Genomic DNA, 19,120 nt, shown 5'->3' with positions numbered 1-19,120 from the left:
ACTGCCCAGGTTTCTGTACCACACAGTAGTACTGGTCACAGATCTGTCCATACAGTAGTACTGGTCACAGCACTGTCCATACAGTAGTACTGGTCACAGCACTGTCCATGCAGTAGTACTGGTCACAGCACCATCCATACAGTAGTACTGGTCACAGCACTGTCCATGCAGTAGTACTGGTCACAGCACTGTCCATGCAGTAGTACTGGTCAGAGCACTGTCCATACAATAGTCTGTAATCCATGTTCTCCTATCTTGAGCATACTTCACACCACTGTAGATGCCCAAAGCGGTTGGTCTGTACAACTCTTCCCCCTATAGGGCACCAAGTAGAGTCTATGCTGCTGCCCACAGCTCTCAACTCCATTCTTTGGTCAGTTTCCAGATGGAAACACTCAGCATGTTTTTTGGACATGGGAGAAACCCCACTGAGACACAGGGAGAACATGCAAACTCCAAACAGGCATTGGTCTGAGGTCAGAATCAAACCTTGTACCTTGTGCATGGAAGGCAAAGACCTTAACCACTAAGCCACCTGGTCTCTCACATACATACATACATACATATATTTTTATATATACAATTATATGTATATTTATTTATTTATTTATTTACATTTGTTTACCGGGAAATTCCAGCTGGAGGCCCAGGGAGAAAAGCTCCACAGAACAATAAATGAGCAGCAGAGTACATGAAGAACAATTGAATATACATACAATAGCAAATAATACACACTGCAGCAAACATTAGCTATACATACAATATGAAACATAGTAATGAATAGATATACCAATATCTAGCTAAAGGCTAGGAATAATGTTAAATATGAATTTATGACACAGAATTCAACAAAAACATTGGGAGCCAAAGCACTGAAAAACACATATCGACTCTCCATCTGTCAAAAAGAGAAAACAAGAAATTTTGTGGGGGGAGACAAGCCATCATTATATCCCCTACACCCCTACAACCATTATATATGTGTATATGCTGATTCCAAGATAATGCAACAGTCATCCACCTGTATAATGGTACATAGACTGGCACTCACAAAAAAGAAAAACAAACAAACAAAAGAACTCATTCAAAACATCCAGATATACACACAAATCCACAGTTCACAAGCACAATTAAACCTGCCAACAACCACAAGACTATTACTCATGTACAATCCCTGTGCAATCTACAAAAACCTTACAGAAAAATGAAAAAAAAAAACAGCTGAAGTGGGTGATGAGCATGACATCCCAGCATGCATTTCATTTGTCTAAAGTGAAACTCACTGTTCTAATAGGAATCCACACACACACACACACACATATATAAATATATGGTTCTACCTGACATAGTCGAAACCACACAACACCGACAACCACATCACCGACACCACATATTCGACAGTCCATAAACCACACATAACGAAATAACCGACGGTACACAAACCCATACACTGCAACTGCACCCATAATAATTAAACAAAACACATCCCCATTCCACAAACCACACACACCACACTAAACCTAACCTAAGGTCCCTCCCTAACCCTAACTCCCTTCTCATACTTAACCCACCCTCCATATAACCCTAACCTAACCCTAACTCACTTAACTCATCCCCCACCCCCTCCCTAAACCTACTTAACCAACCCCCCTATCGCCTTCTCCCTAACCCTAACTCACTTAACCCACCCTCCCTAACCCTAACTCACTTAACCCACCTATCATACTCACACAGCCTTTCGGCATCCCGTCTTCTTCGATGTCGATCTTCTGAAGTCAGGTAGAACCAAATATATATATATAAATATATATATATATATATATATATATATATATATATATATATATATATATATAAAATATATCCGAGAAAAAAACATGTTTTATGTATGTATCTATCTGTCTAGCTGTTGATCTATCCATACATAAAAAACACATGAAGACCAATCTCTGGTAAACAGTTTGGTCTATCTTCCCAAGCTGCATTTCCCCCCTGAGTGTACTTAAGCTTGCTATATACCCCATTTCCCACTTCTATGTCTTTTCATTTGAACTTTGTAAATGGAGCTTATAATTTCCGCTGATAGCTAGATAGAGGATAACAGATCTTTCTCATATGCAATATTTTGTTAACATGCAGTGCCTAACAAGAATCTAACACAACAGATGCCTCTTCAGGTTACTGATATGGTCATAGTACATGTCCTCATGCACTCATGCAATGCCACATCAGTCCGGTTACTCATATAGTCATAGTACATGTCCTCATGCACTCATGCAATGCTATATCAGTCCGGTTACTCATATGGTCATAGTACATGTACTCATGCAATACCATATCAGTCTGGTTACTCATATGGTCATAGTATATGTCCTCATGCACTCATGCAATGCCATATCAGTCCAGTTACTCATATGGTTATAGTATATGTCCTCATGCACTCATGCAATGCCATATCAGTCCAGTTACTCATATGGTCATAGTACCTGTCCTCATGCACTCATGCAGTGCCATATCAGTCCAGTTACTCATATGGTCATAGTATATGTCCTCATGCACTCATGCAATGCCATATCAGGCCGGTTACTCATATGATCATAGTACATGCTTTCATGCACTCATGCAATGCCATATCAGTCCGGTTACTCATATGGTCATAGTACATGCCTTCATGCACTCATGCAATGCCATATCAGGCCGGTTACTCATATGATCATAGTACCTGTCCTCATGCACTCATGCAATGCCGCATCAGTCCGGTTACTCATATGGTCATAGTACCCGTCCTCATGCACTCATGCAATGCCACATCAGTCCAGTTACTCTTATGGTCATAGTACATGTCTTTATGCACTCATGCAATGCCATATCAGTCTGGTTACTCATATGATCATAGTATATATCTTCATCAGCTCATGTAATGCTGTATCAGTCCACCTTACCTCCTCTACACCATTCAGATAAGGTTGTGATTTTTCATTCTGACACTTCTTGTCTCCCTGATGCTTAACTGACTTCTTACCGGTAATGCAACATACCTGTAATTGGTTATTCATGTCTGTTTTACACAGCAATGTATTCTCTCTGGGTGAAATAAGGCTTGTACCACCTCTAGGAATTTTGACCATGACTTGTGCTTGGATAGCTAAGATGGTTCACCTCGCCCATACACTACAGTTTCTATACCACCAGAAGTGTGTAATAAAACTGAAATTCCTGGAAGTATCTATTTTTATATCTATGATACTTGTATCTATTCTTAACCAATGTTTTTTTTTATTATGTCTAATTTGGTATAATTATTTAAATTGTAGTTGTTTTTGTATTATTTTTGAAGATTGTAAAGTTATTGTTCTTAAAATGTTTTGTAATACTTTGGAGCTTTTGTCCCTGGGCCTCTAGTGAAAACAGGTTACTACCCAGTCAAACTTTTGCAGTAATCAAATGTCAATAAATACATAAGGAACTAAAAGTAAATTCTATTAATACTGACAATCTACTGCTTTATAGTTGTGAGCCAGATAGTCAAATATTGGCTTTGTGTCAGTAGTGAAAATACTGTATTGATTGTTGGGGTAAGTGTGGCAGGGTATTTGTCTTTCACTGTGAGGGGTAGTAATTCTGGAAATTATTAGATAAGCTGTAGTGACACAAGGGACAAAGTCATCTGCAGGGGAAATGTGGAGTTTTAAATTACTTAAAAATCCTTTCAGATTTTAGAGGAAGCATTTTTTCAAGCAACTTGTTTCATTTAAATTCCAATCCTATTGTTGGGCTTTTATAAGTTTGTCATGGTTTTATCTTGTCACGGCATCCTAAGGCAGAGAAAACTTCACTTGTTTCAGATCATAGCGGGTGATGAACCTATTTTTGTGAACAAAAGGGGATGTAGTTTAAAAGATAGGTTCCAATCGAAGATGAGAGAATATCATCAAATAGGTAACATAAAAGGTATGTTTAAATGTCTGAATTGAATTAATTGTCAGTATTTAAAAGTTGATGATTCAGATGTGATTATTAGACATAAGAAGACTGGGCTGGTTATTTTTCTTACAAATCTAAGTATGCGATTTGTTTAATGATTTGTTTACCTTGTCCTGCTTATTATATAGGTAGAACAGCATGACAATTCCACTGTAGAATATATGAGCTTGTGCATGCCGTTCACATAGGTGATAAAAACAATGAAGTGAGTAAGCGTTATTCTCAAGGAAAATATATTTTTAAGTGTCTACCAATTGATCAACTAAAAAATTGTACAAGTAGGTTTGATGGAGAAGATGAATTGGACTAGAAGGAACATTGTTGGCAGATGAAACTAGAAGGCTGCATCATTCCAGGGTTAAATAATAAAGATAATTTTAAAGTTGATCTTACAAAGAAAAAGATTAGGCATTATTTGGCTATTTAGTTAATGGACTTAACCATGTGATGTTTGTATATATAATTAGTTGTTATATGTGGCTCATTCGATCTGAAGGGTGGCCTAATGGTTAAGGTGTTTGCCTTACAAACACAAGGTGCAGGGTTTGAGTCTCACAAGGGATAATTGGCTAGGCTTAAAATAGCTCGGAAGGGCAGTTAGCTTAGTACTAATCTATGAAGAAGTCCTTTGAGGTGAAAGCACTTGCAAATGGTTGTAGTTTTTTTTTTTTATTAAAATGCATTTTATTTTTTAGATTTTTGGTCATTTTTTCAGTTATTTATTAGTTCGACTTAATTGTTCTATTTATTAATAGGAGAACCCAGTTTGAGCATAGATGTTTTTTAGATGCAAATGTCAGTATTTGAAACTGGATTTCAAAAAACTAAAACAAGCCTTTTTGAGTAAAGGGAGGAGCATAGAGTGATATATGTAGGAATCAGAACTTCATGGAAAACTGACCTGTATTGCAATGTCATTCTACAGGTAACACTTCTTTATCTCGCACATTAAATGTGACTATCATTTCTGAAAATTTTTACAACCTGCTAAAATGGAGTGCTGTGGATGATGATTCTACCAACACACGGTATACAGTCGAAGTCATGAAATTAGGGTAGGTATAAAATCTGGTTCTGACATTTAAAGAATTTTTTAGGAATATTTTCTTTTCATTTTCCTTGTTATTATTGCAGTATCAGTACTTTGTCTTAACCGTCTTCATGTATAGTCCCAGGTCTCATGCTTGTCCTAACCCTCTTCATGTATAGTCACAGGTCTCATGCTTGTCCTAACCATCTTCACGTATAGTCCCAGATCTCATGCTTGTCCTAACCCTCTTCACATAAAGTCCCAGGTCTCATGCTTGTCCTAACCCTCTTCATGTATAGTCCCAGGTCTCATGCTTGTCCTAACCCTCTTCACGTATAGTCCCAGGTCTCATGCTTGCCTAACCCTCTTCATGTATAGTCCCAGGTCTCATGCTTGTCCTAACCCTCTTCATGTATAGTCCCAGGTCTCATGCTTGTCCTAACCCTCTTCACGTATAGTCCCAGGTCTCATGCTTGTCCTAACCCTCTTCATGTATAGTCCCAGGTCTCATGCTTGCCTAACCCTCTTCATGTATAGTCCCAGGTCTCATGCTTGTCCTAACCCTCTTCACGTATAGTCCCAGGTCTCATGCTTGCCTAACCCTCTTCATGTATAGTCCCAGGTCTCATGCTTGTCCTAACCCTCTTCACGTATAGTCCCAGGTCTCATGCTTGTCCTAACCCTCTTCATGTATAGTCCCAGGTCTCATGCTTGTCCTAACCCTCTTCACATATAGTCCCAGGTCTCATGCTTGTCCTAACCCTCTTCACGTATAGTCCCAGGTCTCATGCTTGTCCTAACCCTCTTCACGTATAGTCCCAGGTCTCATGCTTGTCCTAACCCTCTTCACGTATAGTCCCAGGTCTCATGCTTGTCCTAACCCTCTTCACATATAGTCCCAGGTCTCATGCTTGCCTAACCCTCTTCACGTATAGTCCCAGGTCTCATGCTTGTCCTAACCCTCTTCATGTATAGTCCCAGGTCTCATGCTTGTCCTAACCCTCTTCACGTATAGTCCCAGGTCTCATGGTTGTACTAACCCTCTTCACGTATAGTCCCAGGTCTCATGCTTGTCCTAACCCTCTTCACGTAAAGTCCCAGGTCTCATGCTTGTCCTAACCCTCTTCATGTATAGTCACAGGTCTCATGCTTGTCCTAACCATCTTCACGTATAGTCCCAGGTCTCATGCTTGTCCTAACCCTCTTCACATATAGTCCCAGGTCTCATGCTTGCCTAACCCTCTTCATGTATAGTCCCAGGTCTCATGCTTGTCCTAACCCTCTTCACATATAGTCCCAGGTCTCATGCTTGTCCTAACCCTCTTCATGTATAGTCCCAGGTCTCATGCTTGTCCTAACCCTCTTCACATATAGTCCCAGGTCTCATGCTTGTCCTAACCCTCTTCATGTATAGTCCCAGGTCTCATGCTTGCCTAACCCTCTTCATGTATAGTCCCAGGTCTCATGCTTGCCTAACCCTCTTCACATATAGTCCCAGGTCTCATGCTTGTCCTAACCCTCTTCATGTATAGTCCCAGGTCTCATGCTTGTCCTAACCCTCTTCACATATAGTCCCAGGTCTCATGCTTGCCTAACCCTCTTCACGTATAGTCCCAGGTCTCATGCTTGTCCTAACCCTCTTCATGTATAGTCCCAGGTCTCATGCTTGTCCTAACCCTCTTCACGTATAGTCCCAGGTCTCATGCTTGTCCTAACCCTCTTCACATAAAGTCCCAGGTCTCATGCTTGTCCTAACCCTCTTCATGTATAGTCACAGGTCTCATGCTTGTCCTAACCATCTTCACGTATAGTCCCAGGTCTCATGCTTGCCCTAACCCTCTTCACATATAGTCCCAGGTCTCATGCTTGTCCTAACCCTCTTCACATATAGTCCCAGGTCTCATGCTTGCCTAACCCTCTTCATGTATAGTCCCAGGTCTCATGCTTGCCCTAACCCTCTTCACATATAGTCCCAGGTCTCATGCTTGTCGTAACCCTCTTCACTTATAGTCCCAAGTCTCATGCTTGTCTAACCCTCTTCATGTATAGTCCCAGGTCTCATGCTTGCCTAACCCTCTTCACGTATAGTCCCAGGTCTCATGCTTGTCCTAACCCTCTTCACGTATAGTCCCAGGTCTCATGCTTGTCCTAACCCTCTTCACATATAGTCCCAGGTCTCATGCTTGTCCTAACCCTCTTCATGTATAGTCCCAGGTCTCATGCTTGTCCTAACCCTCTTCACGTATAGTCCCAGGTCTCATGCTTGTCCTAACCCTCTTCACGTATAGTCCCAGGTCTCATGCTTGTCCTAACCCTCTTCATGTATAGTCCCAGGTCTCATGCTTGTCCTAACCCTCTTCACGTATAGTCCCAGGTCTCATGCTTGTCCTAACCCTCTTCACGTATAGTCCCAGTTCTCATGCTTATCCTAACCCTCTTCACATATAGTCCCAGGTCTCATGCTTGTCGTAACCCTCTTCACTTATAGTCCCAAGTCTCATGCTTGTCTAACCCTCTTCATGTATAGTCCCAGGTCTTATGCTTGCTCTAACCCTCTTTACATATAGTCCCAGGTCTCATGTTTGTCCTAACCCTCTTCACGTATAGTCCCAGGTCTCATGCTTGTCCTAACCCTCTTCACATATAGTCCCAGATCTCATGCTTGTCCTAACCCTCTTCACGTATAGTCCCAGGTCTCATGCTTGCCTAACCCTCTTCATGTATAGTCCCAGGTCTCATGCTTGTCCTAACCCTCTTCACATATAGTCCCAGGTCTCATGCTTGTCCTAACCCTCTTCATGTATAGTCCCAGGTCTCATGCTTGCCTAACCCTCTTCACGTATAGTCCCAGGTCTCATGCTTGTCCTAACCCTCTTCATGTATAGTCCCAGGTCTCATGCTTGCCTAACCCTCTTCACATATAGTCCCAGGTCTCATGCTTGTCCTAACCCTCTTCACATATAGTCCCAGGTCTCATGCTTGCCTAACCCTCTTCACGTATAGTCCCAGGTCTCATGCTTGTCCTAACCCTCTTCACGTACAGCCCCAGGTCTCATGCTTGCCTTAATCTCTTCACGTATAGTCCCAGGTCTCATGCTTGTCCTAACCCTCTTCACATATAGTCCCAGGTCTCATGCTTGCCTAACCCTCTTCACATATAGTCCCAGGTCTCATTCTTGTCCTAAGCCTCTTCACGTATAGTCCCAAGTCTCATGCTAGCTTAACACCCTCTTCACATATAGTCCCAGGTCTCATGCTTGTCCTAACCCACTTCAGGTATAGTCCCAGATCTCATACTTGCCTAATCCTCTTCATGTATAGTCCCAGGTCTCATGCTTGTCCTAACCCTCTTCATGTATAATCCCAGGTCTCATGCTTGTCCTAACCCTCTTCATGTATAGTCCCAGGTCTCATGCTTGTCCTAACCCTCTTCACGTATAGTCCCAGGTCTCATGCTTGTCCTAACCCTCTTCACGTATAGTCCCAGGTCTCATGCTTGTCCTAACCCTCTTCATGTATAGTCCCAGGTCTCATGCTTGTCCTAACCCTCTTCACGTATAGTCCCAGGTCTCATGCTTGCCTAACCCTCTTCATGTATAGTCCCAGGTCTCATGCTTGTCCTAACCCTCTTCACGTATAGTCCCAGGTCTCATGCTTGTCCTAACCCTCTTCACATATAGTCCCAGGTCTCATGCTTGTCCTAACCCTCTTCACGTATAGTCCCAGGTCTCATGCTTGCCTAACCCTCTTCACATATAGTCCCAGGTCTCATGCTTGTCCTAACCCTCTTCACATATAGTCCCAGGTCTCATGCTTGCCTAACCCTCTTCATGTATAGTCCCAGGTCTCATGCTTGTCCTAACCCTCTTCACGTATAGTCCCAGGTCTCATGCTTGTCCTAACCCTCTTCATGTATAGTCCCAGGTCTCATGCTTGTCCTAACCCTCTTCACGTATAGTCCCAGGTCTCATGCTTGTCCTAACCCTCTTCATGTATAGTCCCAGGTCTCATGCTTGCCTAACCCTCTTCATGTATAGTCCCAGGTCTCATGCTTGTCCTAACCCTCTTCACGTATAGTCCCAGGTCTCATGCTTGTCCTAACCCTCTTCACGTATAGTCCCAGGTCTCATGCTTGCCTAACCCTCTTCACGTATAGTCCCAGGTCTCATGCTTGTCTTAACCCTCTTCATGTATAGTCCCAGGTCTCATGCTTGCCTTACCCTCTTCACGTATAGTCCCAGGTCTCCTGCTTGTCCTAACCCTCTTCATGTATAGTCCCAGGTCTCATGCTTGCCTAACCCTCTTCACATATAGTCCCAGGTCTCATGCTTGCCTAACCCTCTTCATGTATAGTCCCAGGTCTTATGCTTGCTCTAACCCTCTTTACATATAGTCCCAGGTCTCATGTTTGTCCTAACCTGCTTCACGTATAGTCCCAGGTCTCATGCTTGTCCTAACCCTCTTCACGTATAGTCCCAGGTCTCATGCTTGTCCTAACCCTCTTCACGTATAGTCCCAGGTCTCATGCTTGTCCTAACCCTCTTCACATATAGTCCCAGGTCTCATGCTTGTCCTAACCCTCTTCACATATAGTCCCAGGTCTCATGCTTGTCCTAACCCTCTTCACGTATAGTCCCAGGTCTCATGCTTGCCTAACCCTCTTCACGTATAGTCCCAGGTCTCATGCTTGTCCTAACCCTCTTCATGTATAGTCCCAGGTCTCATGCTTGTCCTAACCCTCTTCACATATAGTCCCAGGTCTCATGCTTGTCCTAACCCTCTTCACGTATAGTCCCAGGTCTCATGCTTGTCCTAACCCTCTTCATGTATAGTCCCAGGTCTCATGCTTGTCCTAACCCTCTTCACGTATAGTCCCAGGTCTCATGCTTGTCCTAACCCTCTTCACGTATAGTCCCAGGTCTCATGCTTGCCTAACCCTCTTCATGTATAGTCCCAGGTCTCATGCTTGTCCTAACCCTCTTCACGTATAGTCCCAGGTCTCATGCTTGTCCTAACCCTCTTCATGTATAGTCCCAGGTCTCATGCTTGTCCTAACCCTCTTCACATATAGTCCCAGGTCTCATGCTTGTCCTAACCCTCTTCATGTATAGTCCCAGGTCTCATGCTTGTCCTAACCCTCTTCATGTATAGTCCCAGGTCTCATGCTTGCCTAACCCTCTTCATGTATAGTCCCAGGTCTCATGCTTGTCCTAACCCTCTTCACGTATAGTCCCAGGTCTCATGCTTGTCCTAACCCTCTTCACGTATAGTCCCAGGTCTCATGCTTGCCTAACCCTCTTCACATATAGTCCCAGGTCTCATGCTTGTCCTAACCCTCTTCACGTATAGTCCCAGGTCTCATGCTTGTCCTAACCCTCTTCATGTATAGTCCCAGGTCTCATGCTTGTCCTAACCCTCTTCACATATAGTCCCAGGTCTCATGCTTGTCCTAACCCTCTTCATGTATAGTCCCAGGTCTCATGCTTGTCCTAACCCTCTTCACATATAGTCCCAGGTCTCATGCTTGTCCTAACCCTCTTCACGTATAGTCCCAGGTCTCATGCTTGTCCTAACCCTCTTCATGTATAGTCCCAGGTCTCATGCTTGTCCTAACCCTCTTCACGTATAGTCCCAGGTCTCATGCTTGTCCTAACCCTCTTCATGTATAGTCCCAGGTCTCATGCTTGTCCTAACCCTCTTCACATATAGTCCCAGGTCTCATGCTTGCCTAACCCTCTTCATGTATAGTCCCAGGTCTCATGCTTGCCTAACCCTCTTCACATATAGTCCCAGGTCTCATGCTTGTCCTAACCCTCTTCATGTATAGTCCCAGGTCTCATGCTTGTCCTAACCCTCTTCATGTATAGTCCCAGGTCTCATGCTTGTCCTAACCCTCTTCATGTATAGTCCCAGGTCTCATGCTTGTCCTAACCCTCTTCACGTATAGTCCCAGGTCTCATGCTTGTCCTAACCCTCTTCATGTATAGTCCCAGGTCTCATGCTTGTCCTAACCCTCTTCATGTATAGTCCCAGGTCTCATGCTTGTCCTAACCCTCTTCACGTATAGTCCCAGGTCTCATGCTTGTCCTAACCCTCTTCATGTATAGTCCCAGGTCTCATGCTTGTCCTAACCCTCTTCACATATAGTCCCAGGTCTCATGCTTGTCCTAACCCTCTTCACGTATAGTCCCAGGTCTCATGCTTGTCCTAACCCTCTTCATGTATAGTCCCAGGTCTCATGCTTGTCCTAACCCTCTTCATGTATAGTCCCAGGTCTCATGCTTGCCTAACCCTCTTCATGTATAGTCCCAGGTCTCATGCTTGTCCTAACCCTCTTCACATATAGTCCCAGGTCTCATGCTTGCCTAACCCTCTTCATGTATAGTCCCAGGTCTCATGCTTGTCCTAACCCTCTTCACATATAGTCCCAGGTCTCATGCTTGTCCTAACCCTCTTCATGTATAGTCCCAGGTCTCATGCTTGCCTAACCCTCTTCATGTATAGTCCCAGGTCTCATGCTTGTCCTAACCCTCTTCATGTATAGTCCCAGGTCTCATGCTTGTCCTAACCCTCTTCACGTATAGTCCCAGGTCTCATGCTTGTCCTAACCCTCTTCACGTATAGTCCCAGGTCTCATGCTTGTCCTAACCCTCTTCACGTATAGTCCCAGGTCTCATGTTTGCCTAACCCTCTTCACATATAGTCCCAGGTCTCATGCTTGTCCTAACCCTCTTCACATGTAGTCCCAGGTCTCATGCTAGGCTAACACTCTCTTCACGTATACTCCTAGGTCTCATGCTTGCTTAACCCACTTCACAGATAGTCCCAGGTCTCATGCTTGCCTAACCCACTTCACAGATAGTCCCAGGTCTCATGCTTGCCTAACCCTCTTCACGTATAGTCACAGGTCTCATGCTTGTCCTAACCCTCTTTACATATAGTCCCAGATCTCATGCTTGTCCTAACCCTCTTCACATATAGTCCCACGTCTCATGCTTGCATAACCCTCTTCACTTATAGTTCCAGGTCCCATGCTTGTCTTAACCCTCTTCACATATAGTCCCAGGTCTCATGCTTGTCCTAACCCTCTTCATGTATAGTCCCAGGTCTCATGCTTGCATAACCCTCTTCACTTATAGTTCCAGGTCCCATGCTTGTCTTAACCCTCTTCATGTATACTCCCAGGTCTCATGCTTGCCTTACCCTCTTCAGGTATAGTCCCAGGTGTCCTGCTTGTCCTAACCCTCTTCACGTATAGTCCCAGGTCTCATGCTTGCCTAACCCTCTTCATGTATAGTCCCAGGTCTCATGCTTGTCCTAACCCTCTTCACATATAGTCCCAGGTCTCATGCTTGTCCTAACCCTCTTCACATATAGTCCCAGGTCTCATGCTTGTCCTAACCCTCTTCACGTATAGTCCCAGGTCTCATGCTTGCCTAACCCTCTTCATGTATAGTCCCAGGTCTCATGCTTGTCCTAACCCTCTTCATGTATAGTCCCAGGTCTCATGCTTGTCCTAACCCTCTTCACGTATAGTCCCAGGTCTCATGCTTGTCATAACCCTCTTCATGTATAGTCCCAGGTCTCATGCTTGTCCTAACCCTCTTCATGTATAGTCCCAGGTCTCATGCTTGTCCTAACCCTCTTCACGTATAGTCCCAGGTCTCATGCTTGCCTAACCCTCTTCACATATAGTCCCAGGTCTCATGCTTGTCCTAACCCTCTTCATGTATAGTCCCAGGTCTCATGCTTGTCCTAACCCTCTTCACGTATAGTCCCAGGTCTCATGCTTGTCCTAACCCTCTTCACGTATAGTCCCAGGTCTCATGCTTGTCCTAACCCTCTTCACGTATAGTCCCAGGTCTCATGCTTGCCTAACCCTCTTCATGTATAGTCCCAGGTCTCATGCTTGTCCTAACCCTCTTCACATATAGTCCCAGGTCTCATGCTTGTCCTAACCCTCTTCACATATAGTCCCAGGTCTCATGCTTGTCCTAACCCTCTTCATGTATAGTCACAGGTCTCATGCTTGTCCTAACCCTCTTCACATATAGTCCCAGATCTCATGCTTGTCCTAACCCTCTTCATGTATAGTCCCAGGTCTCATGCTTGTCCTAACCCTCTTCACGTATAGTCCCAGGTCTCATGCTTGTCCTAACCCTCTTCATGTATAGTCCCAGGTCTCATGCTTGTCCTAACCCTCTTCACATATAGTCCCAGGTCTCATGCTTGTCCTAACCCTCTTCACATATAGTCCCAGGTCTCATGCTTGCCTAACCCTCTTCACATATAGTCCCAGGTCTCATGCTTGTCCTAACCCTCTTCACGTATAGTCCCAGGTCTCATGCTTGCCTAACCCTCTTCACATATAGTCCCAGGTCTCATGCTTGTCCTAACCCTCTTCATGTATAGTCCCAGGTCTCATGCTTGTCCTAACCCTCTTCACGTATAGTCCCAGGTCTCATGCTTGCCTAACCCTCTTCACATATAGTCCCAGGTCTCATGCTTGTCCTAACCCTCTTCACGTATAGTCCCAGGTCTCATGCTTGCCTAACCCTCTTCATGTATAGTCCCAGGTCTCATGCTTGTCCTAACCCTCTTCACGTATAGTCCCAGGTCTCATGCTTGTCCTAACCCTCTTCACGTATAGTCCCAGGTCTCATGCTTGTCCTAACCCTCTTCATGTATAGTCCCAGGTCTCATGCTTGTCCTAACCCTCTTCATGTATAGTCCCAGGTCTCATGCTTGTCCTAACCCTCTTCACGTATAGTCCCAGGTCTCATGCTTGTCCTAACCCTCTTCACATATAGTCCCAGGTCTCATGCTTGTCCTAACCCTCTTCATGTATAGTCCCAGGTCTCATGCTTGCCTAACCCTCTTCATGTATAGTCCCAGGTCTCATGCTTGTCCTAACCCTCTTCATGTATAGTCCCAGGTCTCATGCTTGACTAACCCTCTTCATGTATAGTCCCAGGTCTCATGCTTGTCGTAACCCTCTTCACTTATAGTCCCAAGTCTCATGCTTGTCTAACCCTCTTCATGTATAGTCCCAGGTCTTATGCTTGTTCTAACCCTCTTCACGTATAGTCCCAGGTCTCATGCTTGTCCTAACCCTCTTCACGTATAGTCCCAGGTCTCATGCTTGCATAACTCTCTTCATGTATAGTCCCAGGTCTCATGCTTGTCCTAACCCTCTTCATGTATAGTCCCAGGTCTCATGCTTGTCCTAACCCTCTTCACATATAGTCCCAGGTCTCATGCTTGTCCTAACCCTCTTCACATATAGTCCCAGGTCTCATGCTTGTCCTAACCCTCTTCACGTATAGTCCCAGGTCTCATGCTTGTCCTAACCCTCTTCACATATAGTCCCAGGTCTCATGCTTGCCTAACCCTCTTCACGTATAGTCCCAGGTCTCATGCTTGTCCTAACCCTCTTCACATATAGTCCCAGGTCTCATGCTTGCCTAACCCTCTTCACATATAGTCCCAGGTCTCATGCTTGTCCTAACCCTCTTCACATATAGTCCCAGGTCTCATGCTTGTCCTAACCCTCTTCACGTATAGTCCCAGGTCTCATGCTTGCCTAACCCTCTTCACATATAGTCCCAGGTCTCATGCTTGTCCTAACCCTCTTCATGTATAGTCCCAGGTCTCATGCTTGCCTAACCCTCTTCACGTATAGTCCCAGGTCTCATGCTTGTCCTAACCCTCTTCATGTATAGTCCCAGGTCTCATGCTTGCCTAACCCTCTTCACATATAGTCCCAGGTCTCATGCTTGTCCTAACCCTCTTCACATATAGTCCCAGGTCTCATGCTTGTCCTAACCCTCTTCACGTATAGTCCCAGGTCTCATGCTTGTCCTAACCCTCTTCACGTATAGTCCCAGGTCTCATGCTTGTCCTAACCCTCTTCATGTATAGTCCCAGATCTCATGCTTGTCCTAACCCTCTTCACATAAAGTCCCAGGTCTCATGCTTGTCCTAACCCTCTTCATGTATAGTCCCAGGTCTCATGCTTGTCCTAACCCTCTTCACATATAGTCCCAGGTCTCATGCTTGTCCTAACCCTCTTCACGTATAGTCCCAGGTCTCATGCTTGTCCTAACCCTCTTCATGTATAGTCCCAGGTCTCATGCTTGTCCTAACCCTCTTCACATATAGTCCCAGGTCTCATGCTTGTCTTAACCCTCTTCACATATAGTCCCAGGTCTCATGCTTGTCCTAACCCTCTTCACATATAGTCCCAGGTCTCATGCTTGTCCTAACCCTCTTCACGTATAGTCCCAGGTCTCATGCTTGCCTAACCCTCTTCATGTATAGTCCCAGGTCTCATGCTTGTCCTAACCCTCTTCACGTATAGTCCCAGGTCTCATGCTTGTCCTAACCCTCTTCACATATAGTCCCAGGTCTCATGCTTGTCCTAACCCTCTTCACGTATAGTCCCAGGTCTCATGCTTGTCCTAACCCTCTTCATGTATAGTCCCAGGTCTCATGCTTGTCCTAACCCTCTTCATGTATAGTCCCAGGTCTCATGCTTGTCCTAACCCTCTTCACATATAGTCCCAGGTCTCATGCTTGTCCTAACCCTCTTCATGTATAGTCCCAGGTCTCATGCTTGTCCTAACCCTCTTCATGTATAGTCCCAGGTCTCATGCTTGCCTAACCCTCTTCACGTATAGTCCCAGGTCTCATGCTTGTCCTAACCCTCTTCATGTATAGTCCCAGGTCTCATGCTTGTCCTAACCCTCTTCATGTATAGTCCCAGGTCTCATGCTTGCCTAACCCTCTTCACGTATAGTCCCAGGTCTCATGCTTGTCCTAACCCTCTTCACGTATAGTCCCAGGTCTCATGCTTGTCCTAACCCTCTTCACATATAGTCCCAGGTCTCATGCTTGCCTAACCCTCTTCATGTATAGTCCCAGGTCTCATGCTTGTCCTAACCCTCTTCACGTATAGTCCCAGGTCTCATGCTTGTCCTAACCCTCTTCACATATAGTCCCAGGTCTCATGCTTGTCCTAACCCTCTTCATGTATAGTCCCAGGTCTCATGCTTGTCCTAACCCTCTTCACATATAGTCCCAGGTCTCATGCTTGTCCTAACCCTCTTCATGTATAGTCCCAGGTCTCATGCTTGTCCTAACCCTCTTCACGTATAGTCCCAGGTCTCATGCTTGTCCTAACCCTCTTCATGTATAGTCCCAGGTCTCATGCTTGTCCTAACCCTCTTCACATATAGTCCCAGGTCTCATGCTTGCCTAACCCTCTTCACGTATAGTCCCAGGTCTCATGCTTGTCCTAACCCTCTTCACATATAGTCCCAGGTCTCATGCTTGCCTAACCCTCTTCATGTATAGTCCCAGGTCTCATGCTTGTCCTAACCCTCTTCACATATAGTCCCAGGTCTCATGCTTGTCCTAACCCTCTTCACGTATAGTCCCAGGTCTCATGCTTGCCTAACCCTCTTCACGTATAGTCCCAGGTCTCATGCTTGTCCTAACCCTCTTCATGTATAGTCCCAGGTCTCATGCTTGCCTAACCCTCTTCACGTATAGTCCCAGGTCTCATGCTTGTCCTAACCCTCTTCATGTATAGTCCCAGGTCTCATGCTTGCCTAACCCTCTTCACGTATAGTCCCAGGTCTCATGCTTGTCCTAACCCTCTTCACATATAGTCCCAGGTCTCATGCTTGTCCTAACCCTCTTCATGTATAGTCCCAGGTCTCATGCTTGTCCTAACCCTCTTCATGTATAGTCCCAGGTCTCATGCTTGTCCTAACCCTCTTCACATATAGTCCCAGGTCTCATGCTTGTCCTAACCCTCTTCACGTATAGTCCCAGGTCTCATGCTTGTCCTAACCCTCTTCATGTATAGTCCCAGGTCTCATGCTTGTCCTAACCCTCTTCACATATAGTCCCAGGTCTCATGCTTGTCCTAACCCTCTTCACGTATAGTCCCAGGTCTCATGCTTGTCTAACCCTCTTCATGTAGTCACAGGTCTCATGCTTGCCTAACCCTCTTCACGTATAGTCCCAGGTCTCATGCTTGTCCTAACCCTCTTCATGTATAGTCCCAGGTCTCATGCTTGCCTAACCCTCTTCACATATAGTCCCAGGTCTCATGCTTGTCCTAACCCTCTTCACGTATAGTCCCAGGTCTCATGCTTGTCCTAACCCTCTTCACGAATAGTCCCAGGTCTCATACTTGCCTTACCCTCTTCCTGTATAGTCCCAGGTCTCCTGCTTGTCCTAATCCTCTTCACGTATAGTCCCAGGTCTCATGCTTGTCCTAACCCTCTTCACGTATAGTCCCAGGTCTCATGCTTGTCCTAACCCTCTTCACATATAGTCCCAGGTCTCATGCTTGTCCTAACCATCTTCACATATAGTTCCAGGTCTCATGCTTGCCTAACCCTCTTCACGTATAGTCCCAGGTCTCATGCTTGTCCTAACCCTCTTCACGTACAGCCCCAGGTCTCATGATTGCCTTAATCTCTTCACGTATAGTCCCAGTTCTCATGCTTATCCTAACCCTCTTCACATATAGTCCCAGGTCTCATGCTTGCCTAACCCTCTTCATGTATAGTCCCAGGTCTCATGCTTGTCCTAACCCTCTTCACATATAGTCCCAGGTCTCATGCTTGTCCTAACCCTCTTCACGTATAGTCCCAGGTCTCATGCTTGTCCTAACCCTCTTCACATATAGTCCCAGGTCTCATGCTTGTCCTAACCCTCTTCATGTATAGTCCCAGGTCTCATGCTTGCCTAACCCTCTTCACGTATAGTCCCAGGTCTCATGCTTGTCCTAACCCTCTTCATGTATAGTCCCAGGTCTCATGCTTGTCCTAACCCTCTTCATGTATAGTCCCAGGTCTCATGCTTGTCCTAACCCTCTTCACATATAGTCCCAGGTCTCATGCTTGTCCTAACCCTCTTCACGTATAGTCCCAGGTCTCATGCTTGTCCTAACCCTCTTCACATATAGTCCCAGGTCTCATGCTTGCCTAACCCTCTTCATGTATAGTCCCAGGTCTCATGCTTGTCCTAACCCTCTTCACATATAGTCCCAGGTCTCATGCTTGCCTAACCCTCTTCATGTATAGTCCCAGGTCTCATGCTTGTCCTAACCCTCTTCATGTATAGTCCCAGGTCTCATGCTTGCCTAACCCTCTTCATGTATAGTCCCAGGTCTCATGCTTGCCTAACCCTCTTCATGTATAGTCCCAGGTCTCATGCTTGTCCTAACCCTCTTCACATATAGTCCCAGGTCTCATGCTTGTCCTAACCCTCTTCATGTATAGTCCCAGGTCTCATGCTTGTCCTAACCCTCTTCACATATAGTCCCAGGTCTCATGCTTGTCCTAACCCTCTTCACGTATAGTCCCAGGTCTCATGCTTGCCTAACCCTCTTCACGTATAGTCCCAGGTCTCATGCTTGTCCTAACCCTCTTCACATATAGTCCCAGGTCTCATGCTTGTCCTAACCCTCTTCACATATAGTCCCAGGTCTCATGCTTGTCCTAACCCTCTTCACATATAGTCCCAGGTCTCATGCTTGCCTAACCCTCTTCATGTATAGTCCCAGGTCTCATGCTTGTCGTAACCCTCTACACTTATAGTCCCAAGTCTCATTTTGCTTCCCTAACCCTTTTCACTTTTTCTTCAACCACAGTAGGATTAAATTCTAATATACAAGCTCGGTTGTATCCCTTCATTTTGTCAGAGTCTTTCTCCTTAACATTGTGGTTGTAGGTGATTGTATCACAACCTAAAAGTGGCATGTATTTCTTCCCCCATTCTCTTTTGACATAATTGGAAATGTCCTGTATTAAATTATCAGAGTATCCTCTTTTCCTAAACATTTCAGCAATATTGTTGATTTCATCTACCATTTTAGAATATACAGAGGTCATCCGTGCTGCTCTGATACATTGTCCTTTCAGAATATGTCTCGTTCACAATAAATTCATTTAACTCTTCCACTTCCTTTAACAACCTACTCAATTTGCTATCATTACTTGTCATAATAAATTCCATGAATTCCATTCCAAATTTATCAAACATCTTGTTACATTCTTTAAAGTTAAAACCATTAATTTCTATACCCAT

The 19,120-nt window shown here is 44.9% G+C and overlaps 1 protein-coding gene across 1 annotated transcript in view; it reads left to right on the top strand.

Annotated features, from left to right (window-relative positions):
- LOC122790164 (interferon alpha/beta receptor 1-like) overlaps positions 1 to 19,120 on the top strand; it is an 809,243-nt gene that overhangs the window by 250,490 nt on the left and 539,633 nt on the right. Inside the window, exon 3 of the mRNA XM_044057756.1 lies at positions 4,910 to 5,039. Within this exon, the coding sequence (XP_043913691.1) occupies positions 4,910 to 5,039 (130 nt within the window). The remainder of the gene's footprint in view (positions 1 to 4,909; positions 5,040 to 19,120) is intronic.

This window comes from Protopterus annectens, chromosome 15.part0 (genome assembly GCF_019279795.1).
Source record: "Protopterus annectens isolate FY-2018-M chromosome 15.part0, PAN1.0, whole genome shotgun sequence".
Taxonomy (NCBI): domain Eukaryota; kingdom Metazoa; phylum Chordata; order Ceratodontiformes; family Protopteridae; genus Protopterus; species Protopterus annectens.
The sequence above is the reverse complement of the archived record's forward strand: the minus strand, read 5'-3'. Positions and strand labels throughout refer to the sequence as shown.